This window comes from Macaca fascicularis, chromosome 8, assembly GCF_037993035.2.
Source record: "Macaca fascicularis isolate 582-1 chromosome 8, T2T-MFA8v1.1".
Classification (NCBI taxonomy): Eukaryota; Metazoa; Chordata; class Mammalia; order Primates; family Cercopithecidae; genus Macaca; species Macaca fascicularis.
Genome location: NC_088382.1, coordinates 25,251,533 through 25,278,310, shown reverse-complemented (window position 1 = coordinate 25,278,310; position 26,778 = coordinate 25,251,533). Strand labels below are relative to the sequence as shown.

Sequence of the window (26,778 nt, the reverse complement as noted above, 5' to 3'; positions counted from 1 at the left end):
GGCCCTGCATCTCCGGCTCTGCGCAGCACCATCTTAGAAAACCCCACCTGTGGCTCCAGCCTCACCTGGTCCCCCAGACCACTTGACACTCTTTGGATTTGGCCTTTACCAGCTCCATCTCTCACGTCCTTAGTAACTGCTGCCAACATCCAGCCCCCTCCTCAAGCCACTGTGTCAGCTCCCTGTGGTAGACCACCTCTCTCCTACCTCCTGAGAAAGCCAGGGCCCTCCACTATGAATGCTTTCAACCTCCGGACTCCGACCTGCAAACCCACCTGCCCTGCTGCCCTGCAGCCTCAAGTGTCCCTCCTCCCCGTCAGGACGGACTGCCCTTCTGGGAGCCGCAGCTCATTGCTGCCCACACCTGGGAACCCTCACACCACAAATGATCCAGCCTCACGCTATCCCTCAGCTCTGCAGCCTCAGAAGCTTCACACATCCTGAAAGAGCTCTCCCAGGCCCCTCCAGCTGCAGCCCATCCTCTCTCCTTTTCTTTCCAGCTTGTCTTCCGGAACACTTGCTATGGCCACTCTCACTGCCGATCTCCTCAATCCACGGCAATCTGACTTCTGCCTCTGAAAAGCATGGCTTCCCCGACTCAATTTTTTTTTTTGTAGCCGGGGGTGGACAGGGTCTTGCTCTGTTGCCCAGGCTGGAGTGAAGTGGCGCGATCCTGGCTCACCGCAACCTCCGCCTCCCAGGTTCAAGCCATTCTTGCACCTCAGCCTCCCAAGCAGCTGGGACTACAGGCTTGCCATGTGGCCCAGGCTGGTCTTGAGCTCCTGAGCTCAGGCAATCTGCCCCCTTCAGCTTCCCAAAGTGCTGGGATTATAGGCATGAGCCACCACGCCCGGCCCCAACTCAAATTAAAAAGCTGATGATCATTATTCATGATCATATCATCGGACATGTTTCACTCGGGGAAACAGGTGGCCAGGCACTATGGCTGGTGGGGAAAAGAATGGGCAAGATACAGCACGAGAGCCCCGAAAACAGGGCCCTCGCAAGTCCCTGGTGGAGGCAGGTGAAGCTCCTGTCTACCCATACTTGAACCATGAGCTGTCACCATTACCCATCGGTGAGTTCACACAGCTCCCTGCCCTCCCTCTTTGCGCTCTGGCCTTCCATGTCCCCTGTGTTCCTTGCACGCCCATGTCTCTCCCCAGCTAGGCTGCAATCTCCATGGGAACAGAGGGGCTCCTGTCTTGAATTCCCTACAGATCTTTGCAAAGTGCTGGGTCCTCTGTAGGAATCAGGAAATGCTTACGGATCTGTAATTAACCTACCACCTGAGTAAGAAACCACACGTGCTTCTAAGGTGAATCAGCAGATGGAAAGGTAAACAGTCCATCTTCTCCAGGAGCTTCACCCCTGTCCTGGCTATCTTATGGATTCTGTTCTTTATCAAACAACCTTTTGACACAAGGGAGTACAGAGGCAGAATGCAGTTTAGACAACATCAGTATAAGGTCCCCTCTAGCTAGTTCCATGACTCAGGAACTGTGTATTTGGGAAGCCTGAAGTCACAGGGTTGGAAGCCCTCGACTGTCCACTGGTTCACTGTTGAGGGCTTCGGTTCTGTGTCTGCTTGTGAGCAGCGCATCTGTTTATACTGGGTTGTCAACCTAACCGGGGTAGGAAGAATCACTTGCCAAGCATGGTGCTAAGGGCTCACAGCCATGTCTATAAAGCTTAGTACCTTGCAAGGTAGGCATCATTTTTATTATTTTTTAGTTTTTGAAATGGAGTCTTGCTCTGTTGCCCAGGCTGGAGTGCAGTGGCATGATCTCGGCTCACTGCAACCTCCTCCTTCCAGGTTTAAGCAATTCTTCTGCCTCAGCCTCCTGAGTAGCTGGGATTACAGGTGCGTGCCACCACGCCTGGCCAATTTTTTATATTTTTAGTAGAGACAGGGTTTTTATCATGTTGGTCAAGCTGGTCTTGAACTCCTGACCTCAAGTGATCCACCCACCTTGGCCTCCCAAAGTACTGGGATTACAGGCGTGAGCCACTGCGCCTGGCCTATCATTTTTTATCATTTCATGGATGAGGAAACTGAAACACAGAGAGGTTGAGTGACTCACCCAAAGTCACACAGACATTCAGTGGTAGAGGCAAGTCTATGTTGTGCTGCTGGGATTGGACACAGCCAGCAGGCAAGGGCCACAGGGGAATCCCTGACTTAGAGCGGGCCTGTGAGCTATCAAGGCCCAGGAGGTATTAGGGGATACTGGTGATGCCCTGAGAGCTGTTTTTATTTTGCTTTATTTATTTATTTATTTATTTATTCATTCATTCATTCATTCATTCATTCATTCCCAGTCTGTCACCCAGGCTGGTGATGCCCTGAGAGCTGTTTTTATTTTGCTTTATTTATTTATTTATTCATTCATTCATTCATTCATTCATTTATTCCCAGTCTGTCACCCAGGCTGGTGATGCCCTGAGAACTGTTTTTATTTTGCTTTATTTATTTATTTATTTATTTATTTATTTATTCCCAGTCTGTCACCCAGGCTGGTGATGCCCTGAGAGCTGTTTTTATTTGGCTTTATTTATTTATTTATTTATATTTTTATTTGCTTTTTCCCACTCTGTCACCCAGGCTGGAGTGCAATGGTGTGATCTCGGCTCATGCAGCCTCAACCTCCCCAGACTCAGGTGATTCTCCCACCTCAGCCTTCAGGGTAGCTGGGACTATAGGTGTGCACCACTACACCCAGCTAATTTTTTGTACTTATTGCAGAGATGGGGTTTCACCATGTTGCCCAGATTGGTCTTTAACTCCCGGGCTGAAGCAATCTGCCCGCCTCAGCCTCCCAAAGTACTGGGATTACAGGTGTGAACCACTGCGCCGGCCTATTTTACTTTATTTTTGGTTTAAAAACCTGTTTAAAAATAAAATAGAGACAGCGTCTCACTATGTTGCCTAGGCTGGTCTTGAATGCCTGAGCTCAAGCGATCCTCCTGCCTCGGCCTCCCAAAGTGCTGGGATTACAGGCATGAGCCACCGAGCCCAGCCTAGAGCTATTTTTAAATGTGTGCGGGGCTTCACTGCCAGGAAGGCAGTGGCCCTGTTCTGAGCATCCCCAGGGGTTATAAGTGTGACCGATAATGGTAACAGATGCCATTGTGCTTGCAGTGAGCCAGTCCCTGCTTGGGGCATGTCGAGCTCCCAGTGCCCCTCTGAGGTGGGTACTATTATTATTATCTACATTTTACGCAGGAGCAAACCAAGGCACAGAGAGGGTAAAGAGTCACTCAAAGGCACACAGCTAGCGAAGCAGCAGGGCTGGGCCAGGCCACCTGGCTCTGGAGACTGTGCTCTTACCCACTATCCTTTCTTGCCTCTGTGCCAGTAGGAAGTCACACAGAGACTTGGACATGGTTTTAAGAAGCGCAAACTAGAAAAGTCTGAAAATGAAGCCTCGAAGCAGCCGTGAGCTCCTCCTCTCTTAATGTGGGCAACAGAAGTGAGTGTGTGACATTGCGGGAGGGGGAACGACAGGGCCTCAGAGATCACTTGGGCCCCAGAATCTAAACGGAGGCCGACAGAGATGACCCGCTGGCCTTCCGCTCCCAGCAGCAGGTCCTTCAAGCCCAGACGCCCCTGGCATGCAGCCCGTACCTTCTTTGCAGTCGTGCTTGTTGTCATGGAGGACGAAGCCACTGCGGCACTGGCACTCATAACTGCCGAACGTGTTGACGCAGTCCTGCTGGCAGCCGCCGTTATCCTTGGAGCACTCGTCCTTGTCTGCAGGGGAGCAAATAAGGGCAGACGCTGGGTCTGTGCAGGGCTGAGGTATGGACGCCCCAGGGGAAGTGGAGGCCTGGCTGGGCTTTCTCCCACCGGGACAGAGCAACAGCTGGCCAGAGCTGGCCAGGCCAGGTGGTGGGGACTGGGAGGCCAGGTGACAAGGGGGTCCAAAGGGGCACTGCATCCAGCAGGACCAGCTGAGCGGGGCCCAGCTGTGGGGAGAGGAGGACGGGGGTCCGAGCGGACCAGCATGGGTCACCATTACCTGCTTACTGGACAGATGGACAAGTGGAAAAACAGACACATGGACAAGCAGACTGCAAGAGAAAGGAGCAGGACGCAGGGGTCCCTCTTTTACTTCACAACAGGAAATGTCACAGACACCATTAAAATGGGAGGGGGTAGGGCACGGGGAAGGGTCCCCGGTCCGTGGACGGGCACAGTGGGGAGAAGAGAGCACCAGTTCTGTCCGGCCAGAGGGAGGTGGGCCGGAATGGCAGAGTGGAGGCGGGGGGTGGGTGGGCACCGAAGCCCCCATCCCATTCCGTCCAAGGTGAGGTTCCTGAGTAACAAGGGGTCCGGGAGGCCTGGCAGGCCTCACTGGGGGGTCCGGTTTCTTTTCTGCACTCGGAATTTGAGCTGGTGGGGGCGTCCCCGAGGGGGCTGCAGAGCTGGCCTCTTTTCTGAAACGAGAGAGAGAAGGAGAACAGGGACCAAGGGGTGGGGGTGGAGGGCAGGGACCAGGGAGGGACAGCAGTGAAAACCAGACCCAGGGCCTCCGAGGTGGGTCCGAGGGCAGGGTGGGACGGGAGGGCGGGCGGACATACATGCAGGGTGGCCATGTCTGGGTGCAGCCAGGGCACGGAGGGCTGGGTTAGCAGGGGCAGAAGGCACAGCGACGGGACAGAGACAGAGCCTGTGGCAGGAGAAGGCCTGGAGGGATGGCACGCATAGCCCACTAGGTGTGCATTGCATCAGGGAAGGAGAGAACTGGGGAGTCGTCGGTAGAGGGGAGCAGTACTTGGGAAGGGCTGGGAGAGCTCCACTCTGGCTCTCATTCAGGTGGCAACATCTACAGAGTATGTTAGACACACACACACACTCACAAATACACCTGCAGACCCAGTGCATGGAGGTACTGTTACCCAAATGTGGCAACACAGGTGCTGGTCCACAGGCACACACATACATATGCACATGGTACACACTACCCACACACGCACAGACACGCAGCTCCAATACACCATGCAAATGCAGATACAGACACAGCCAACTACACACACATCCTCACTTGCCCGCCCAGCCTGTGTACAGGTGCATACAGAGGATACACACTCTGCACTCCCACCTATGTGTGAGGAGGCAGGCACAGATATCAACGCACAGACAGGCACGGACACACCCAGGGACAGGACACATCTGCACACACAGGTGCATGGACACCTAGACCTGGATACAACATCACGTGTAAAGGCAGAGATGTAGCTCATTAGCAGATGGCTGGCAGAGGGGCAACGGCCACGTGTCAGAGACCCACACATACACTCACGTGACAAACACACAATCTGTGCCCCAAAGCCCAGAAGTGCACATGGTCACGGGTGTGTGTGCCACAGCCACATACATTCAGGTCTGTCTGTGGTCACTTGGGGGATGGTGTGCATGGCATAGAAGCAGGCATATCCAGGGAAGGTGAGGGATCCCAGTAGACTCCCAGAATTCCCGAGATGAACCATGAGGTGGAAAGATGCCTGCTGGCATTGAACTGGCCAGGCGGGGATCTGTGCAAGGGGGCCTATTCCTGATCCCCATCAGGACGGGGGCCCAAGGGCTGGAACATCGGCTTCCAGAAGGCCCTGCTTCTCCAACCCATGACCAGGTAGGCTAGACCCCGAGGGGCCACAGGAACCCAGGCCAAGAGGTGGAGTCCCCAAGTCCTTCTCAAGGGTTCTTGCTCAGTTAACACATCAGAGGGGGCCTGATCAAGAGCCCTCCATGAGCTGCCTTTGAATCAGCCCTGCAGAAAATGTGGGGGTGAAGGGCACCCTGCAAGCCATCCTGGGGTTCACTGAGGACATCTCCAGTGACTGTGCTAGAAGCTTTGGGGAGTCTAGCTTATAGACTGAGCAAAGTCTTCACTCCATCCCTTCCTCACATGTGTGCCCCAGAAACCTAGTCCAGTGCCTGGTACACAGCACGGGTAAAATTATACCTGCCAAATGCAAATAGACGGGTAAGTGAATGGCTGGATGAATGAGTGGGGGAAAGTGAGTCCTGAGGAAGGCTGCTTCCGTGTCCGGGACAGGAGTGGGCAGCCTCACCTGGGAGCTGGGGGGAGCAGGTTGCAGGGGGGTGGGGTGGAGGAGGTGGGCATGGGCCCAAGCAAGGAGGTGGCACTCACCCTACAGTGCCCAAATGCCCCGGAAGGTGGCAGGGGTCAGACTGAAGGTCTTCAGGCTCTTTCTTCTCCTTCTTGGCTTAGGGTCTCCTCGGTGGGTGTCCCAAAAGTCCAAATAGCCCCCCTTCTCGGGGGCCAGAGTCAGATGCCCCAGGCCCTGAGGGCTGAGCCTCGATGCCCCCAGTGGGGGTCCTCTGCAGGTTTCTTGTGCGATGGGGCAATGTGTGTGCACAAGTGTGTGCGTGTGGGCGTGTGTGTCTCTGTGCAGGGCTGAGGGTGGGGCGGGCATAGTGTCGACCGGGGCATGGGGGCAGAGCAGTAACTCCAGGCCTGACAGATGTGAGTGTCGGTCCCCTGCCCCCTCCAAGACTGGAGCAACAGAAGGGCAGAAAGAGACGAGAGTAAGCAGGTAATGGTTTCCCGGGGCAGAGCCTGCCCCTGAGCAGGTGTTACATCCTCTCAACCCTCTGGCGAGCACCTCTTAGGAGTCCCAGGTGGGCACAGGGAAGGAAGAAATTGGCCTGGCATGGGGAGGGTCTCAGCAAGCGGGGGCTGGGGGTAGGAGGTCAACGGGCAGAGCAGGGTGGCTGGCAGTGCCAAGCAGGGAGCCAGTGCAGGGGCAGGGGCATGGCATCCAGGGGTCAGGCAGGGGTACAGGGCAGCCACAGAGGGGGCGGAGGATGCAGGACCCTGGGCGAAGGAGGGGAGAAGGAAGGCAGCATGGACTCGGCCGTGGGCACCTGCCTTCCTGCCTATTCCCTGTCCAGCCCAGCAGGCAGGCCGGGAGTGAGGATCCATGGGCCTGCTCCAGCCAGACCCTGACCTCCCTCTCTCCCCAGCTCCACTCCACTCATGCCCTTCACTGCATGGGCCTGGGCCCTGTTACCTCTGGGGACCACCAGCTGCCTTACAGCCTCGCCCCAGGGTGAAGGGCTGAGTGATTCACAAAGAAGGGGAGATCTCCTGGACCCGGAGGATCAGCTCAGAGAGGCTGGGCCAGGGGCTGCTGATCACCATTGAGACCACCCAAAGATGGGGCCATCAAAGGCCCAAATGAGGCCAAGGGACTGGAGCCCAGGCCTTAGGTGGGGCAACTGTCAATCAACATGTGCTAATTGGATCTGAGTTCCTGCCCACCGGCCCAGGGGAGCCCTAAGGCTTTGGTATTGAAGGAAGCAGGTGACTCATCCTTCTCCTTTTTAAAAAAATTTTTAGAAACGGTCTGGAGTGAGTGATGAGATCATTGTTCATTGCAGCCTCAAACTCCTGGGCTCAAGCAATCCTCCTACCTCAGCCTCCTAAGTAGGTGGGACTACAGACACACATGACTACACCTGCTAATTTTAAAATTTTTTATAGAGATGGGGTCTTGCTATGTTGTCTAAGCTGGTCTTGAACTCCTGGGCTCAAGTGATCCTCCCGCCTCAGCCTCCCTGAGTGCTTGGATTACAGGCGTGAGCCACTGCACCCAGCCACGACTCATCTTTCTGAAGGCCCCAGTATGAACCTATTTGGCTTGTAGAGGGTCTGATTAGAAGTCTGCCACTGCCAGAGACTCTGCCCCACACAGTCCAAGGCAAACACCTGCCTCTCCTCCATCCACCCACATTCTTGAACTGCCTGTTCCTAGGACCTGCCCTCTCCCAGGCCTTGGCTCGCACAGCTCCTGACACCTGGAATACCCTCTTCTTCACTTCTGGGCGCTGATTTCTGAATGCTTATGTTCTACCCATCCTCAGGCCCCAGCCATTACAGCCCTGAGGGCTCAGGAATAATGGGATTTGGATACCAGAAGGGCTGGCTTGATGGGGGAGTGAAGTGGTGGGGAGCAGGGGGCAGACTCTGCCTGCCTGGCACGAGGGAGGGCTGGGGAGTACAGGGGTGCAGGGGCAGGGAGAAAGGGAGCCCTGTTCTCCGAGGAGAGGCGGGGCTAGGAGCTGGGCAGTCCGGGGATACCTGAGAAGAAGTGGGCCTTGAAGCCCTTTTTGGACACGGTGTTGTCGGACTTGAACTCCACGCGCATGTTGTTGTACTGGGAGGTGATGACCTCGGGCTTCTCAGAACCACAGAACTTGCCATGCAGCTTGGAGTCGGCTGTGAGTCCACTGCGCACCTCCACGAAGTCGTACTTGCACACCTGCAGGGAAGCCCAGCTGCAGGTCCGCTTCCTCCAGGAAACCTCTCTTGACTACTCCCGCCCTTGGGAAGCTCTCTGCTCTGCACATCCTTTAGCCTTGACTTAGCTGCTCCCCATCACTGGATCCTCCTGTGCTCCTCAAGCCAGCCCTAAGCCTTCCCTTGCTCCACACCCCTCCACACTTCCTCCCACTTGCCACATGTTCCCCCACCCCCTTCGGGGCCCTCCCTCCTGTGTTTCCCGAGCTGAGAGCAGTCTCTCCTTGACATTTGCAGAGTGTTTCTGCTGGGCCTGCTCTCGGAGGACACGAAGCAGGCATCGAGCTGAATGCCCACGCCTCACAGCTTCCTGCCCCACCTCAGCCCCCGGTGGGCACTTACATCATTGCCCTCTGTCTCGAAGAAGTCAAACTGCAGGGAGATGCGGTACTGGGTGGGGGCCACCAGCTGCCAGATGCAGTTCTTGTTGGGGGGGTACTCCTTGGGCCAGCCTGGGCTGGTGATGGAGCCATTGAGCTTGGTGAGGAATCCGCCACAGGCAGCTGCAGGGACAAGGAAAGTGGCATCATCTGCAGGGAGCCCCTGCCATGGGAAAGGGCTGAGACGTGGGCTGGGAAGCAGTAAGGAGAAGATGGGGAGCCTGTGGACTCCCCAAGGCTCAGGGACCTGTGTCTGGTCCCTCTGGGGCAGACGGGAGGAGGCAGGGTGGGTTCGGTGTCTTCAGGGGTGAGCCTGTAGGGAGGAGTGGGGGGACTAAGGGGTCAGCAGTGTGGCCATTTCTATCTTCTCTGCAAATGAACAGGCCAAGGATCTGCCAAGAGGGAGTGAGGGGAGTAAGGGGCTCAGGCAAAGCAGTTCAGGGAGGGGTGGTCCTGGGAGGTGCAGGAAAGGGAGCGGCTCAGGGGCACGGCAAGATTGGCCTAGTGAGCTGGAGCTATTAGCCTCGGAGTGCTGTCCCCAGCATCTCGGGACGATGCGTGGAGAGGCGGAAACAGTGCCTGTCCCACAACAGGGGTTTCCCAACCTGTAGATCATAACACCCTGGTGGGTGGTGATATCAATTAGCAGGTCAAGATGGCCATTTACAAAAAAACCCCAAAAAACCGTCCAAGAATGAAAAAACAAAACAAACCCAGAGCTAGAATGCAGCCTACAGGGGGACAGCGTGTTCTTGGGGTTGCAATGTGACATGTATTTCTCATCCATGAGCTACGAAAAGAGTGTTGGGGTATCCGTCTAGCTTTTCCAGGAAGGGGGCTGTCCAAGGGCGTAAGAAATCTTGGCAGTGACTCAAGCCTGTGATCGCAGCACTTTGGGAGGCCGAGGCAGGAGGAGTACTTGAGGCCAGGAGTTTGAGACCAGCCTCGGCAACAAAGTAAGACCTCATCTCTACAAAAAAGTTTTAAAAATTAGCCGGGCAAGGTGGTGTGCGCCTGTAGTCCCAGCTACTTGGGAGGCGAGGTGAGAGGATTGCTTGAGCCCAGGAGTTGGAGGCTGTGGTGAGCTAAGATTGAGCCACTGTACTTCCAGCCTGGGTGACAGAGCAAGAGCCTGTCTAAAAAAAAAAAAATGTCTGGGTAGGTGGGCTGGGGCCAGGGAGAGAACAGGGTCGGAGGCAGTCTGGGGGCACTCACCCTCACAGCGGCGCTTGTCTGGGGCCAGCTCGTACCCGGGGTCACAGCTGCACTTGTAGCTACCCAGGGTGTTGAGGCACCGCTGCTCACAGCCCCCGCGGTTGGGCCGAGAGCACTCGTCCACCTCTGTGGTGGGAAGGAAAGGGTGTCACAAACCCCAGGCAGGGGCCTGGTCACTCTTCCCACCTCTGCTTGGGAGTCAAGTTCAGGGTCCCTCATGCTTCTTATGACCACCCCTCACCCCCATTCAAGGGAAGAAGTTGGCTGTGAGCCTCACTTGTCCACTCAGCCCCAAGACCCACCCAGCTCCCCGATGGCTGGAACCCCACAGAGGGACCCCACAGAGCCCTCCTTCTGAGCACATGGACTGGGCCGGTGTCTCTCATGTGCCGTTCCTTGACTAAGGACCCCTCTTTCATTTCTCCATCAATGCTTATGTGAAGCCTGTGGCGGATGGACTGTTACTGTGCCCATTTTACCGATGAGAAACTGAGGTTCAGGGAGAATATCCCGCCCAAGGTCACACAGGTAAAAAAAACCCTCCAACTGCCTTTTTTCCTCCCTGAGTCCTACAGCAGGTCCTGCCTCTAATCCACATTGGGGGATCTCTTCTCCCCAGCTAGCCCCAAGCTTCTTAAGGGCACGTCCCTGGGGTCTCACTGGCATCCATATGTCTGCTAGAGTCTCCGTGTTGAATGAGTGAATGAAGAAGGAATGAAGGTCACGGAGCACCTTGGGGCAGGGGAGAGTAGGAGAGGAGGCACCTTTGAAAAAGTTGACGGCAAAGCCCGCTTTGTTAATGGACCCGTCAGAGACGAACTTGAGCCAGAGGCGGCTGGATGTGCTCTTGATGTCATCGGGCTTCTCGTAGCCACAGTATCGCCCGATGAGGGTGCTGCTCTCACTGTGCCCATCACGCACCTCCAGATAGTCGTAGGCGCAGCTGTCGTGGCGCTCAATCTAGGCGTTGAGGCTTCATCAGTGGAAGGGGCTCTGGCTGCCAGAGACCCACCCCCGGGAGCCCAAAGAGAGGCAGCTGTCCCAGGGAGCGAGTGCAGGATTCAAATGTCAGATCACAGGGCCGATGACCTACCTCAAAGGACTGGAATGTGAGGCCCACGTGGAAACCCTCAGACACCTGGATCCGCCAGATGCAGACTTTGCTGGGCCGGTAATCATCTGGGTAGTTGGGTGATTGAATGTGGCCATAGTCCTTTTTCACATCACCCCCGCAGATGGCTGTGGGGACACAGGATAGGGTGGGAAGGAGTGGTGAGTCAGCATGCTCTGCCCTGCTGGGGAGCTCTTTTCCCCACTCCTCCAGTCCCTCCCATGTCCCCCAGCTTTTCAGTTCCCCACCAACCCCCCAGTCCCAGGCAATCCCATCATTCTCTCTGCTTCTTCCCTTGGGGACCCATGGTCTTGCCCCTCAGGTGCCAGGAGGGATGTTCTAGGATGCCCAGAGACCTCCTATCTGACCCCTCCCGCCCACCGCCTTCCTCAGTACCTTCATAGACTGCAAAGAAGCCCTTTCCGACCCAATTGCTGCTGCTGCGGAATTCAACCCAGAGGCGGCTGTCAGTGGAGACGATGGGCTCAGGGAGTTTGGACCCGCAGAAGCGGCCTGCACGGACAGTGTGGATGAAAGAGTGGTGAACCCTGAGGACACCCCCTATAGAGGCCCCACCTCTCCAGGAGGCGTGGGTGCTTGGGCCCTGATCTGTGGCCACCCTACTTCACACATTCTCAAGACTGTACACCCTCCAGTTGGCTTCTGTCTGGTCCAAGGTCCAGCTTGGCTTTGGAGACCCAGAGACCACTTGAGGGATAGGATATGAGTCTATTTCTAGGAGGAAAGGTAGATCTTTATTTTTCATTTTATCTTATTTTATTTTTTTGAAATGGAGTCTCACTCTGTCACCCAGGCTGGAGTGCAGTGGTGCGATCTCGGCTCACTGTAACCTCTGCCTCCTGGATTCAAGCAATTCTCCTGCCTCAGCCTCCCAAGTATCTGGGACTACAGGCATCTGCCACCATGCCCAGCTAATTTTCATATTTTTAGTAGAGGTGAGGTTTTGCCATGTTGGCCAGGCTGGTCTCGAACTCCTGACCTCAGGTGATCCACGCACCTTGGCTTCCCAGAGTACTGGGATTTCAGGTGTGAGCCACCATGCCTGGCTAAGGTAGATCTTTATAATGTCCAACTATATATATGTGTTCTATTTACCTTTCTAAAGAGCATATTACCATCATATTTACCTTTTCTTATTTGGTCTCTATGCAAAGAAGAGACCAAATCAGAAATAAAATCAGAAGTATAATCAGAAAGAAACATGACCTTCTTTACACATTACAAACTGCCCTTACAGACATGCTTTTATTTGTTCAAATGCAAGGGATGCCCCAGGACCCTAAATAAATCCCAGAATCTGGGGACTAGGTCAGAAAATGTCCACTTTGAAATAAAAATGAATAAGAATCAACATAAGTGGATGAGGTCGGCCATCTGTGGAATTCTTTGTAGTCAAGAATCAACTAGGAATGAGTTGTGTGTTCCTAATAAGGCCGGTGTTTCCCAACATTCAGCAAGGGACAGAGGGTGCTGGCCCAGGAATGTAAGTTATGAAAAAGAAACTCCCATCTTGGAAAAACACTAACACGTCTGCGAGAGGAAGTGTTGTAAGGCCAGCTGCTTTGAGTGACCAAAAAGAAATATTTAAATATCGGAAACTGGGGCGAAAATAGAGGTTAGCAAGATCTGTCTGGCTGTTTTAGGCACAGGCTGAGGAGAAGAGGTTCTGTTGCCCACACAGTGGTCCTGAGCTCCTTATGATCATGTCCAGCTAGGAGGAGATTCATACAGCTCCTCGGGCTTGCTGCAAATACCCTCTAGGATCACCTGCCTCCCTTTGCCCTAATTCTAGGTTCATTAAAGCACCTTCTGTTCTGTGCTTCTGACCCACTTATTCCCACTGACTCACCTCCTGCCCCCTACCCTCCTCGGGACACAGTATCCTATGCAAACAAGGTCGGGCCACGGTGCCCACTGTGCAGCCCTCGGCAGTGAGTGAGTTAGGAGATGGGCTGGCGGGTTATGATGACTCTCTTTTGAGCCAGGCTGCACTGTGGGCACTCAAAAACCAGAAGGGCAGACAGAAAAAAAATAGTGGAGCCTCTGAAAGTGCCCAGATGAGGAAGAGAGCCTGGGGCCACGGGGATGCACAGAACAGCCTGTCTGTCTCTCTCAGTCAATTCCGATGACTCCTTGCACCCACTGGGTGACAGCCGACTTCACAGGGAGGCCCAGAAGCCTGCATTGGGGACTCTGAAGTCCAGATCGAGGACAGCACTTGCCTAAAGTCACACAGCAAGTGAGCAACGCAGCTAGCTGGGACTAATGATGCCAGGACTCCTGGCTCCCACACCGGGATGTCATTCCTGGCCAGTGTTGGGCCCTGGAGGGAGATGAAGAGTGTGATGAGGGTGGTTCAGAGAGGGAATCAGCATGGAGGGGGCAGGGGGTGGCTGGTGCTGTTACCTCGGAGGGGCGCCTTCCTCCAGAAGCCATCTCGGACCTCCACGTAGTCGTACCAGCACAGGCGGCTGCGGTACAGGTCCAGGGATGTGAAGTTCAGGATGATCTAGGGCAACAGGGGAGGAAGAGGGTTAAGCTGTCCTGAACATTGCACCAGCCCTCTGCCAGCCCCATGATGACCACCGCCTGCCTTACGCGAGGCAGGTCACCCTGGGTGAGAGCTAACGGGCTCCCGAAAGGAGCTGCTGGCACAGAACCGCCCCTCCTCCACAGTGGTCTGCGTATGGTCAGCTTTCTTCCCAGAAGGTCCAGGAGGAGGAGCAGCCATCACTTTGGGTAGAACCTCTGGCTCCAGCTCTCTTCATAGTCAATTAGATAACACAACCCACAACACCTTCAAGAGGAACTGGTCTCCACAGCAGTAGGAAGGGCCAAGGGCTGCATGAGGATACTGAGGGGTCTGAAGTAGGGACGAAGGGTCCCAAGAGGAGAGGCAGGGGGAAAGAAGGGCTGAGTCACTAATCATCATTTTTTATTTTATTTTATTTTTTTGAGTCAGGGTCTTGCTTTGTCACCCAGGCTAGAGTGCAATGGTACAATCACAGCTCACTGCAGCCTCCACCTCCCAGGCTCAAGCTATCCTCCCACCTGAGCCTCCCAAAGTGCTGGGATTACAGGAGTGCGTCACTGCGCCCGGCCCCATCATTTATTGAGGGCTGATTCTGGGCAGGGGGATACACTAACTGCTGAGAGGACACCAGATCTGAATCTGTCCCTGTCCTCAAGGAGCTCCAGGCTTAGGGAGGGATGAGACATACGCATGAGAAAGCTCAGACCCCAGTCACAACAGCCTGGGCGTGAATCTCCACTCTGCATTTCCTGCTGTGAGTTATCAAGCAAACCACATAACCTCTGAGCCTCTGCTGTGTCCTGCGTGCAATGGGGAGAACAGTCCCTACCCTGACATCACACTTCCAAGGCACAGGCACCGTCTGTCCTGAGCACCTCATTTCAGCCTCCGAGCTCAGGAAACGCTCGCTCGCTACTGGAGGAATGTTACACCTTGGTGAGTACCAATTCTCGTTAGCAGATGGGCATTTTAACAGGTAGAGAGTTTAATGGTTTCCCTCCATTTCCAGGGGGAAACCACTTCCTCGGTAGGTTCCAGAGTGGGCCCAAAGCCTGTCGGGTATTCAGAGTTCCAACAAGTAGGGATTCCAGGGATGTGTTCGCCGTGACCTGCGAGGCCAGTGCAGCGAACACTCGATGGTCTCAGGGCTCTCCTGCTCTGGGAGAGCTGGGTTCTCCACTAGAGAAGGGGACAGTCTGCCTCCCTTGTACCTTCTTGGAGAGTTAGAGGCAGAGTGGAGGCCAGGATGAGAAAGACTCCAAGGTGGGCACTGACAATTGCTGTCTGTAGCCAGGGTCAACTGGCTAGTTGGGGAGGAGCTCCCGGTCACTCTGACATGGGCCCTATCAGAATACCTGGTGATTCCAATATCCGCCTAGAGGACCCTTCCCATTTCTTGGCCGGTCAGTTCTGCGACCTCCTCTCTCCACCTCTCTACACCTTCCCGACCACACACCAACACGTCACGCCGTGCAGGCCGGCTTCATCAAGAATTGTCTGCCCCTCTACAATCTCAGTTTCTAGGGCTTCACTCTCCATTCAGTTCCCAGTCTTTCCCTCAGTTCTCATCACTGCGACTTTCAAGCCACTGCACCCAGGGCAATGCCACTGCTGGTCACCCCCATCTATTCTCTCTCCTTACCCAGCTTAGCTCCACAGCCCATCCTTTTTCTTCTATTCTTTTTAAAAAATTCTTACATGAAGGCCGGACGTGGTGGCTCACGCCTGTAATCCCAGCACTTTGGGAGGTGGAGGCGGGCAGACCACAAGGTCAAGAGATCGAGATCATCCTGGCTAACATGGTGAAACCCCGTCTCTACTAAAAATACAAAAAAATTAGCTGGGCGTGGCAGCGGGTGCCTGTAGTCCCAGCTACTCGGGAGGCTGAGGCAGGAGAATGGCGTGAACCTGGGAGGCGGAGCTTGCAGTGAGCTGAGATCGCGCCACTGCACTCCAGCCTGGGCGACAGAGCGAGACTCCGCCTCAAAAAAAAAAAAAAAAAAACCTTACATGAGTTTAAGTATATTTATTTGGGGGGGTCTCTTATTAATTGTGGTATTCTGTGATATAATTGAGTAAGATCATGTTTTTGAAAAGTACACTATAGGCCAAGCGTGGTGGCTCACTCCTGTAATCCCAACACATTGGGAGGCCAAGGCAGATGAATCACTTGAAGTCAGGAGTTTAAGACCAGCCTGGCCAACATGGTGAAACCCCATCTCTACTAAAAATACAAAAAAATTAGCCAGGTGTGGTGGCATGCACCTGTAATCCTAGCTACTTGGGAGGCTGAGGCAGGAGAATCACTTGAACCCAGGAGGCGGAGGTTGAAGTGAGCCTAGATCGTGCCGTTGCACTCCAGCCTGGGTGACAGAGCAAGACTCTGTCTCAAAAAAAATACAAAATAAAATAAAGCACACTATATATTACTCTTGGTTATTATCATCATCAAAAGTTATTGTTACTATTATAAGTCCTGGCATTTTGAAACTCTGAAGATGCAAGTCTGTTCTAGCTCCTGCGAGGGAGTAGATGGCGTCTCATTACCTAATCTTTTAACTTTTTAGAAAATGATCAAATGTGGACAAGACATGGTAGCTCACACCTGTAACCGAGCACTTTGGGAGGCCGAGGCAAGGGGATCGCTTGAGTCCAGGAGTTTGAGACCAGCCTGGGCAACATAGTGAGACCCCATCTCTACAAAAATTAAAAAATTAGCCAGCTATGGTGGCATGTGTCTGTAGTTCCAGCTACTAGGAAGGCTGAAGTGGGAGGATCACCTGAGCCTAGGAGGCTGAGGCTCCAGTGAGCCAAGATTGTGCTGGCTCACTGAATGGAAATTTGGTTTTATTTTATATATATATAAAAAATATGTATTATATAAGATATATAGTATATATGTATGTGTGTGTATGTGCGTATATATATCTATATATCTATATATATCCATCAATAGAGATCTGCAGGGGGCAACTGAATAATTAAATTGAGATAAATCAAGACAATGGCATTCTAAGCAGCCATAAAAATGGCTGAGTGCTGGCATGGAACGGCGGGCACAATTCATTGCTGAGTGCAAGGTATATTGCAAAAGACCATATACGTGTGCATACAATTCCTTTTTGTCTTGTATATATATACATACATATATACACATCCATGCTTACATGCATGTGTATACCTAGAAGGGTCTGGAAGGAGACACCAGAAAGTGTTCCCAGTGCTTAGTCACCTCTGAGGAGTGGGATCTAGAGGAGGGTCTAGAGGAGAAAATTCACTTGTTATTTTACGCATTTCTAGATTGTTCAAAAAGTTTGTTTACTGTGTGCATATGTTATTTGTATATCTAACAAACAACAAAAACAAAGGAGTTGCTGGATGGAAGAAGGGATGCAGAGGGCCGAGTGAGGGCGCTCTGGCTCCTGACTCACACCCTCCACCACTCCTCCACGTGGCCTCCCTGGGCTTGCCAAGCAGTTCTGCTCAGCAGCTGTGCTGAGGACAAGCGCCGCTTTCCTTCATCCTTAGAAGCAGCCTTGGCTGTGTCTGGGGAGGATGATGTCAAAGCTGCTGAGGAAGAAACCACGCCCAGCCGGCAGAACCCCAGAGGGCCCACCCGAGACCTCCAAAGAAGCAGGAGGAACCAGAGGTCACATCACTCAGGAGGAAGAAACCTGCGTTGGCCGAGAGAGGCATGCTACAGAGAGGCCCAGTGATGGCTATATTGAGACTGGATGTGTCAAATTAAGAGTTGTATTGGCTTCTGTCGTGTGGAAACAGCTGTGCTGTGGTGGCAGGGGCAATGCCCTTTGCCAGAGAAAACCTGGCCAGCCCCACCGCTTCCGGGCTGGTGACTTGGGCCTGTGGCTCGGCTTCCTTAAGCCTCAGTGTTTTTGTCTGAAATTGAGATGGGGCCGGGTGCGGTGGCTCATGCCTGTAATCCCAGCACTTTGGGTGGCTGAAGTGGAAGGATTGCTTGAGCCTGGGAGCTTGAGACCAGCCTGAGCAATATAGTGAGACCTCATCTCTACAAAAAAATTTAAAAACTTGCTGGGCATGATGGCACATGCCAGTGGTCCCAGCTACTCGGGAGGTGGAGGTGGGAGGATCACTTGAGCTGGGGAGGTCCAGGCTGGAATGAGCCATGATCACATGAGCCATGAACAGAGCAACTCTGTCTCAGAAAAAACAAAACAAAACAAAAAAAACCCCCAAACTGGAAATGATAATAATGGCTTCACTGGGGAGTTGGGAGGATTCAATATGGGGTGCAGAGTCTCCTGAATATAGGAAATACTCCTCAAGCTTGCTGCATGCTGGCAGGGGAGAAGTAATAGGACACCTCACTTCTGGCCACAGCGTGCCAGTTAAGCATCTTGCCCCTTGGTGACTCACCGTCCGGCTTCAATCTGACCTAGCTGCATGATCTTTAGGCCCATCAACCAGTTCCTCTGTGCCTCCATGTCCTTATTTATAAGAGGGTAATGACGATACTATCTGCCTCCCAGGACTTAGGGGAGTTCAATTCGTATATGTGTAAAATTTACAAGTGCCCAACGCAGAGTAAGCACTCAATAAATGTTAACTTTGCTAGTAGAATGAAGTTTGCTTAAGATTTTTTGGTATTTGGAATGGTTAAGACAAGAATCCTGGAATTAGAGAGAAATAGGGTTCCTGGGGAAGTGGACCAGGATTTCTTCATTTAAAAAGATTACGGGGCCGGGCGCGGTGGCTCAAGCCTGTAATCCCAGCACTTTGGGAGGCCAAGACGGGTGGATCGCGAGGTCAGGAGATGGAGACCATCCTGGCCAACACGGTGAAACCCTGTCTCTACTAAAAAATACAAAAAACTAGCCAGGTAAGGTGGTGGGCGCCTATAGTCCCAGCTACTCGGGAGGCTGAGGCAGGAGAATGGCGTAAACCCGGGAGGCGGAGCTTGCAGTGAGCTGAGATCCAGCCACTGCACTCCAGCCTGGGCAACAGAGCGAGACTCCATCTCAAAAAAAAAAAAAAAAAAAAGATTAGGGACTGGGCTGGGCGCGGTGCCTCACGCCTGTAACCCCAGCACTTTGAGAGGTCAAGGCAGGCAGATCACCTGAGGTCAGGAGTTTGAGACTAGCCTGGCCAACATGGCGAAACTCCATCTTTATTAAAAATATAAAAATTAGCCAGGTGTGGTGGCACGTGCCAGTAGTCCCAGTTACTCGGGAGGCTAAGGCACGAGAATCACTTGAACCCGAGATGCGGAGGTTGCAGTGAGCTGAGATCACACCACTGCACTCCAGCCTGGGCAACAGGGCAAGACTCTGTCTCTAAAAAATACGATAAAATAATTAAATAAAATTAAAAGATTAGGAATATAGGAAAGATAGCAGCAGCTAACATTAGTTGGGTTCTCACTATGTGATAGGTACTACTCCAGGGACTTTATGTATAATAATTTGTTTAATCCTCATACCTTTATGAGGAGGAGATGGTTTTAAGAAGGGAATCATGGTCAGCAGATCAAACATGATAGCACCTCCCTTGTGGTAGGTACTATCGCCAGGCTCATTTTATAGTTTATAGATTACAGAGGCTCGCACCTGTAATCCCAGCACTTAGGGAGGCCGAGGCAGGTGGATCACCTGAGGTCAGGAGTTCGAGACCAGATTGGCCAACATGGCGAAACCCTGTCTCTACTAAAAATACAAAAATTAGCCAGGCATGGTGGCATGTGACTATAGTCCCAGGTACTCGGAAGGCTGAGACAGAAGAATTGCTTGAACCCAGAGATGGGGGTTGCAGTAAGCCGAGCTCATGCCATTGCACTCCAGTCTGGGCAACAGAGTGAGACTCCATCTCAAAAAGTATATATGTAGATAGACGGGGAAACAGGCACAGAGAGGTTAAGCAACTTCCCCAATACCACACAGCCAGTACATGGCACAGCTGTGAGTCAAATTCAGGCACTCTGGCTCTTAAAGTTACACCCTCCACCAATCCTCCACATGGCTTCTCTGGGCCTGCCAAGCGATTCTGCTCAGCAACTGTGCTAAGGATAAGTGTCCATTTTCCATTCATCCTCAGAGCCCCACACCCTTCAAGAAGCAGAACTTGGGTAGGATCCAGCACAGGCTTTGCAGAGAAGGCAGGGATCCCTTTGGCCTGGCTGGGGATGTGGAAGACAGGGAAGGCATTAAGAATTTGGGCTGGGCTGGGTGTGGTGGCTCATGCCTATAATCCAAGCACTTTGGGAGGCCGAGATGGGTGGATCACCTGAGGTCGGGAGTTCGAGACCAGCCTGGCCAACATGGTGAAACCCTGTCTCTATTAAAAATACAAAAATTAGCCGGGCATGGTGGCACACACCTGTAATCCCAGCTACTCGGGAGGCTGAGGCAGGAGAATTGCTTGAACCCAGGAGGCGGAGGTTACATTGAGCCGAGATCGTGCCATTGTACTCCAGCCTGGGGGACAAGAGCAAGACTTCGTCTCAAAAAAAAAAAAAAGATGATGAAACCCTGTCTCTACTTAAAATACAAAAATTAGCCGGGGGCAATGGCAGGTGCCTGTAATCCCAGCTACTAGGGAGGCTGAGGCAGAAGAATTGCTTGAACCCGGGGGGCAGAGGTCGAGGTGAGCTGAGATCATGCCACTGCACTCCAGGTTGGGCGACAGAGTGAGACTCAGTCTCAAAAAAAAAAAAAAAGAATTTGGGTTGGACCTTGAATAACAGGTAGCGTATCAGGAGGCAGGGATGGGAATGAGGGCAGATACTGCCAGCTCTAAAAGTTCTTATCTTCTTGGCTCCTCTGCAAATGTTTGATCCACTGACCATGATTCCTTTTTTTTTTTTTTTTTTTTTCCTTTTTTGAGACTGAGTCTTACTCTTGCCCAGGCTGGAGTGCAGTGGCATGATCTCGGTTCACTGCAACCTCCATCTCCCGGGTTTGCGCAAGTGATTCTCCTGCCTCAGCCTCCCGAGTAGCTGGGACTACAGGCATGCACCACCACGCCCAGCTAATTCTTGTATTTTTAGTAGAAATGGGGTTTCACCATGTTGGCCAGGCTGGTCTCAAACACCTGACCTCAGAAAATCCACCTGCCTCGGCCTCCCAAAGTGCTGGGATTATAGGTGTGAGTCACCGTACCCAGCCGATTCCCTTCTTAAAACCGTCTTCTCCTCATAAAGGTTCTCCTCTGTTGCTGGGGAACCACTGTCAGTCCTCTCCGCGCCAGCCGCTAGTTACATGAGTGTAGACTCGGGGGATCTGAAAAGAAGGCTTTCCAGTTGACTCTTTTACTTTGACATACCCAAGACAGGCAAAATCAATTGTATATGGTAAGATTTACTTATCATTCACATTTCTAGCAATAAGCTGAGAATTGGGAGGCAAATGAAAAACAACTTCTCCACAGCCAAAATAGATGTCAAAGTCCATCCACTAAAGCAGGCGGCATTATTTCAGGTTTACCTTTGAAAGACCATAGACTTTGGAGTCAGAAAGTCCTGGAACCGAATGCCAATTTCACCACTACTACCTGTGTAAACTTGGGGAGATTTATTCAAGCGCTTGAAGCCTCCATTCTCTTGGCTGTACAGTAGGGATAACAGTACCTAGGTCGTAAAAGTGTTACAGGGAATAGCGAGGTCCTGCATGTAAGGTGCCTAATGCTTTCTGTGGTACATAATCGTTAAACGATAGAGAGGCCGTTAGTATTCTACCACACCAGGCTCTGTAGGTCCTTTCAATGTTCATGTCCCCAGGGTGTCACTTGGCTTCCCTTACAACTCTCCAATTTCATTCAGGACTGTGGCTAGTTTTTACTTCGGGTACTTCTACAACCACTCGTTGACTAATCTGGAATTTTTATACTTAGCCCTTTTCTCTTTCTGCAGCCCCAGGCAGGCTTCTGAAAAAAAGGACAGGAGTCCTCTGGGAATCGCCGTGGAAGCAGCACCAAGGCAGAGAGAGAGGCTTTGGGGGCAAGGCCATGTGTGTCCACTAGAGAGACTAGTGCCAGCCCAGGCCAGCCAGGAAGAACAGGGAAGGAAGCTGATCCTAGCCCAGATGCCACACCCCTGTCGACTGCATAAAACTCCCGGACAGGAAGGTAAGTAGCGTGCCACCTGACTCCGCTGCTCAGGGCCAGCGACTATCTTGCGGGTCTGTACATTTCCGGTGGCTGGCCCAGGGCTGGGCACATAGTAGGCACACAGGTTTGCTGAAGAGCACTAAAGTCATTGTCAAAATGCAGCAGGGCTTTAGAACACATATAGTATCGCAATCACCGACTCTTGTGTCATAATCCAATTTTGTGTAATTTTGGAGAAGTTACTAAATTTTTCCAAGCCTGTTTTCTCATATCCAAAACAGGGATAATGTTAGCATCTGGCCCATAATGTTGCTGTGCGATAATGTTGGACATAACACACATAAAGAATTTAACATGGCCGGGTGTGGTGGCTCACGTCTGTAATCCCAGCACTTTGGGAGGCCGAGGTGGGCGAATCACCTGAGTCCGGGAGTTCGAGACCAGCCTGACCAACATGGAGAAACTCTGTCTCTACTAAAAATACAAAATTAGCTGGGTGTGGTGGCACATGCCTGTAATCCCAGCTACTCAGGAGGCTGAGGAGGTTGCAGTGAGCTGAGATCATGCCATTGCACTACAGCCTGGGCAACAAGAATGAAACTCTGTCTCAAATAATAATAATAATAATAATTTAGCACATAGTTGCTCAATCATATGTTCAGTCAGTTAGTTATTGCTATTATTATCGGTGGGTGAGATTTCCCAAGGCTGGAGTAATGGGAACCCTCTAGAGGGAAACAAAGGAAGCCAGGGCATAGCTGGTAGAAAACAGCAAAAAAGGAATGCAATTTTTTGTTTTGTTTTGAGACAAGATCTTGCTCTATTCCTCTGGCATGAGTGTCGTGGTGTAATCATAACTCACTGCAGCTTTGAACTCCCAGGCTCGAACAATCCTCCCACCTCAGCCTCCCGAGTAGCTGGAACTACCAGCACCCACCAGACACCCAGCTAATTTTTAAAATTTTTTGTAGAGATGGAGTTCCGCTATGTTAGCCAGGCTGGTCTCAAACTCCTAGCCTTAAGTGATCCTCCTGCCTCAGCTTCCCTAAGTGTTGAGATTACAGGCGTGGGCCATATACTGGCCAAAATTGCCGTTTTTAAGAGAGATTCAGAACAAGGAAGAAAGGGTTCACTTTTAAGGGAAGATGGTAGAATGTCAACCAAGAGCGAAGCCAGAATTACTCAACTCTCAATAAAAATCTGTCCTATGTAAGAATGATCTTCAAATTACAACAAATGAAAATAAGCATTGTTTGAAAAGGAAATAGAAGCTCAATAACACAGAAGGAGGAGAGCCCGTGAGCATCTCGCTACATTGATTTTTGTTTCCAAGCTCATCAATGACATCAGAGGAGACAGTCAAATAATTTGCAGATGTGATCAGCATGTGTAATCTGCAGGACTCAGAGTAAAAGCTTTCCCAGTCTTCAAAGGGGTGTGTGTACTGGAAGGAGAGTAAGGAGCGGATTCTGGGAATTGCAAACCACTGGGCCAAACGTCAATCCCCAAAGAAACAGATGCTCTGTGACCATTTAGAAAAGAAACACTTGATGACTAGGAGCCAGTTTGGGTTCACTGGAAACAAGGCAGGTCGAACACATTTGTCTTCCTTTTTAAAGGGGTTTTATCAACTGGTGGAACAGTAGATTTAATTTGCTAAGGCGTTGCATCTTACGTATTCAGCATTTATGAAACACTTCCTGGGCCAAGGATAGAAAGATGACCAAGGTATGGTCTCAGAAGGAGCGCACATCCTGGTCAACTGGTGGTCACCTGTGGCTGGATAGTCATGACTTTAAGTGGCATCATAACGGATGTAATAACTCTTCTCAAAGCCTAGATTAACAGATTAATGTCAATTTGGAGGGAAATCTTGGTTCTTCTTTGGTTTGTGTGCCGTTCTATGTTTTGATCAAAGGCCAGGATGCAGACCTAGAAGACATGCTTATCAAAGGAGCTCATGGCAGAGGTAAGAGGAGGGCTACCTGATGAATGGTGACTTTCTGATTCAAAATGATCTTGAGATGTCGAACTGAACAATGCAACCAATAATAGAATCGAATCCAGCTCAACGCTGCACTATGACATTAAGAATCGTGTCCCAATCAAGGAAAAGAAAGTCTTGTAGCTCATTCTTGGGAGCAATAGAAATATAAAGGACACAGAAGGTTTGGGGTTGGTGCAGAGGTCCAGACTCTGTGAAAAGACCGTGAATGGCTCTAAGGAGGGATGAGAGTAATCTCCCCACGTTACGAGGACTGACATGGGAAAGAGGGAGTGAATTATCCTAAATTGCTCTTGAGGAAAGTACTAGAGCAAGTAAGGAGCTTAAGGGAGAAGAAGAGATGTTGTAACATTAAGACCTGGCTACAGGCCAGGTGTGGTGGCTCACGCCTGTAATTCCAACACTTTGGAAGCCTGAGCCGGGAGGATCACTTAAGGTCAGGAGTTCGAGACCAGCCTGCGCAACATGGCGAAACCCTGTCTCAACCAAAAATAGAAAAAAAGTTGGCCGGGCATGGTGGCGCACATCTGCAGTCCCAGCTACTCAAGAGGCTGATGTGGGAGGATCGCTTGAGCCTGGGAAGCAGAGGTTGCAGTGAGCTGAGATCGCACCACTGCACTCCAGCTTGGGTGATAGAGTAAGATTCCATCTCAAGAAAAAAATGAAAAAAGAGCTGGCTAGAGAACAGAATGAATTATTCTGAAAAGTAGTGAGCCTCTCATCACCTTAGGTATTCAAACAGGGATAATCAACCATGCAGTGGGAAACCTGACCGGACAGGCTTGGGGGCCCTCCCCACACTCGGTGTCCACCCTGCTTGCCACCAATTAGTAATGAGTAGGGAAGGCTCCCTGAAGGAGGTCACATCCGAGCTAGACTGTGAAGATGGAGACAGCTCTGACCCGATCCCGTAGGGTGCCCGAAGCCAGCCCCATGTGGCAGTAAGTATGAGAACTGGGCACTTCCCCACAAGGTAAGACAGAAGGTGGAGCTGAGCTTTCTCTATGGATCAGAACTGATACAGCAGGTGACAGGTAGAGGAAGGAGAAATAGAGTGCCAGTGGAGAGCCAGGAACAAAAAATCAGGCCCAGAGAGCAAAGACCGGAGGGTCCTGGCCTGAGCAAGAGGAAGGGTGGATGGGAAGGAGAGACCCACCAGGCAGCATCCTGCTGGAGACACTTCTATCATTCCTTAATCGTTCCCAGGACCAGAGCCTGTCAGAATTGGGAAGAGCCCTTCAGGAGCCCCTGGCCCAAGCCCTGATGAGATGGATGAGAGTTGAGGGTCAGGCTGAGCAGCTCATCCAAGGGAACTCAGACCTGAGAAGGGCTCCAATCCCACCTCAGTCCTTGTCAGCTGTGTGACCTTGGGCAAGTTACTTAACCACCCTGTGCCTCAGTTTCCTCATCTGTAAAATAAAGGTGGAGGTAGCCATAAAAGAGGTGATGTAGGAAAAGCACCCAAGAAGAACTAGATAATCAAAATAGACCTACATAGTAAGTGCTATCTGCAAATTAACACTAATTTACAATTATTGGGAGATGCCGGGGAAGGCGGTGAATGCCGGGAGCCCCTTCCCACAGCAGTGCCCCATCAGCGCTGTGGACTCAATGCATTTACGGTAACCAGGTAGGTCGCTGGTACCCATATTGATTCCCACCGTGGGAGAAGTCCCTGAGGTATGGGGACCCGCAGGGGAGGGGAAGGCTCAGAGGCCGAGCCCACACGTACCTTCTCCCCGGGTGTGACGGAGATGCGCCACACGCAGTGCATGTGAGCAGAGTAGCCGTTGGGGTATTCAGGGGAGGAGAAGTTGCCTGTGCTGTCTTGTAGGGTCTCTCCACAGGCTGTGAGGAAAGGAAATGACAGGGCAGGGCTGCAGGCGCCAAATCCCCCCACCTTCTGGCTCACCCACCCCTGCCCCTGGCATCCTCTGAGGGAGGGGAGAATGCCCGAGGAGTGGGAGGGTGTCTGCAGCAGTCCTGTCCCTGTAAGATCCACCCCTTCTGCCTCACATACAGCACACACCATCCTACCTCCCAGCCCAGTGCTGCCCTGTTTGTGAAGGCAATATGGGTTCCAGAGTTAAGGTCAAGCTCCCTTGGTGGGGCTCCGTGCCACCACCTCCCTCTCCTAGGATTGCCCTGTTCTTCCCCACTTCTGCCCCTACAGACCCTCAGAAGGTGGTGGCTCAGCTTCTGACCACCATCTGAGCCTACACCCAGTGGCCTCCTTCACTTGGACACTGCCCCTCCTATGGGGTCCCCTCCCCCGCCACACCATTCTCTAAAACTTGCAGCCTAAGCCTTCTTGGTGGCACCAGGCACCTGGCCTCTGCCTCCCTCAGGCCCTGCCCTCCACGCCTTCACCCATCCCTTCTCTGCCCTGACCTGGGCACTTGTAAAGCTTGCGGGCTTGGGCAATGTCCCCCTTGCTGAGCCGTGTCCTTTGGCCAATGGGAGGTTTCACCCCGTTCACCTCATACTTGGGGACAATGGTATCCAGGAAGATGCCCCTGAAGAAGAGGGAGAGAAGGAAGGGTGAGCGTCTTGGGGACAGTGGGCAGGGAGTGGGTGGCATGCCCATCCGTACCCACAAGTCGCGACCCTGCTGGAGCTCAGACATTCCTCAGCAGGGTCAGGGCCGGGTGGAGACGTCTCACCCTGTCATTACACTGCCCACTGACCAGCAGCCACCCTGCTCCGTGGCAGCCACACCACAGGAGTCGGGGGAGCCCCAGGAACACTTTGGGAGGTCAGGGATGTAGGTCCAGGGTGCCCTGAGACCCACTGGTGCCCCCAGTTCAGGCTGGCCATGACTCCCAGTCCCAGGAAAGCTACAGGCCCCTAGCGGGTCATCTTTCCAACCCCACTGGGTCCCTGCTTCTGCAGCCCCTCATGCTGCTCCAGCCCTAACTAAACTTCCCCCAGGACTCCCTAGGCCAGCTACTCACCCTGCTGGCACAGGCTGCATCTGAATGCACATGGAACAAGGCCAAAGGCAGATTCCACTGCAGCCAGACCAAGCCCCGGGGACAGCCCCACCAGCTCCCCATCTATCAGTGTCTCCTGTACCCCCCATTCCTCCCTTCTGAATCCTGGGT

The 26,778-nt window shown here is 52.4% G+C and overlaps 1 protein-coding gene across 6 annotated transcripts in view; it reads right to left on the bottom strand.

Moving 5' to 3' along the window:
- The window catches only part of BMP1 (bone morphogenetic protein 1), a 47,637-nt gene that overhangs the window by 6,872 nt on the left and 13,987 nt on the right, over positions 1-26,778 (bottom strand). For 3 of the 6 annotated variants that reach the window (XM_074000417.1, XM_065518572.2, XM_074000418.1), the window contains 10 exons: positions 26,066-26,190; positions 25,407-25,522; positions 13,464-13,566; positions 11,433-11,549; positions 11,019-11,164; positions 10,690-10,885; positions 9,926-10,051; positions 8,673-8,833; positions 8,112-8,292; positions 3,629-3,754 (listed from right to left, as the gene is read on the bottom strand). In XM_074000417.1, coding sequence (XP_073856518.1) covers positions 3,629-3,754; positions 8,112-8,292; positions 8,673-8,833; positions 9,926-10,051; positions 10,690-10,885; positions 11,019-11,164; positions 11,433-11,549; positions 13,464-13,566; positions 25,407-25,522; positions 26,066-26,190 — 1,397 coding nt within the window. Of the gene's footprint in view, positions 1-3,628; positions 4,441-6,158; positions 8,293-8,672; positions 8,834-9,925; positions 10,052-10,689; positions 10,886-11,018; positions 11,165-11,432; positions 11,550-13,463; positions 13,567-25,406; positions 25,523-26,065; positions 26,191-26,778 lie in introns of all 6 variants that reach the window. The other 3 variants (XR_012417123.1, XR_012417121.1, XM_074000419.1) reach the window with 3 other exon arrangements.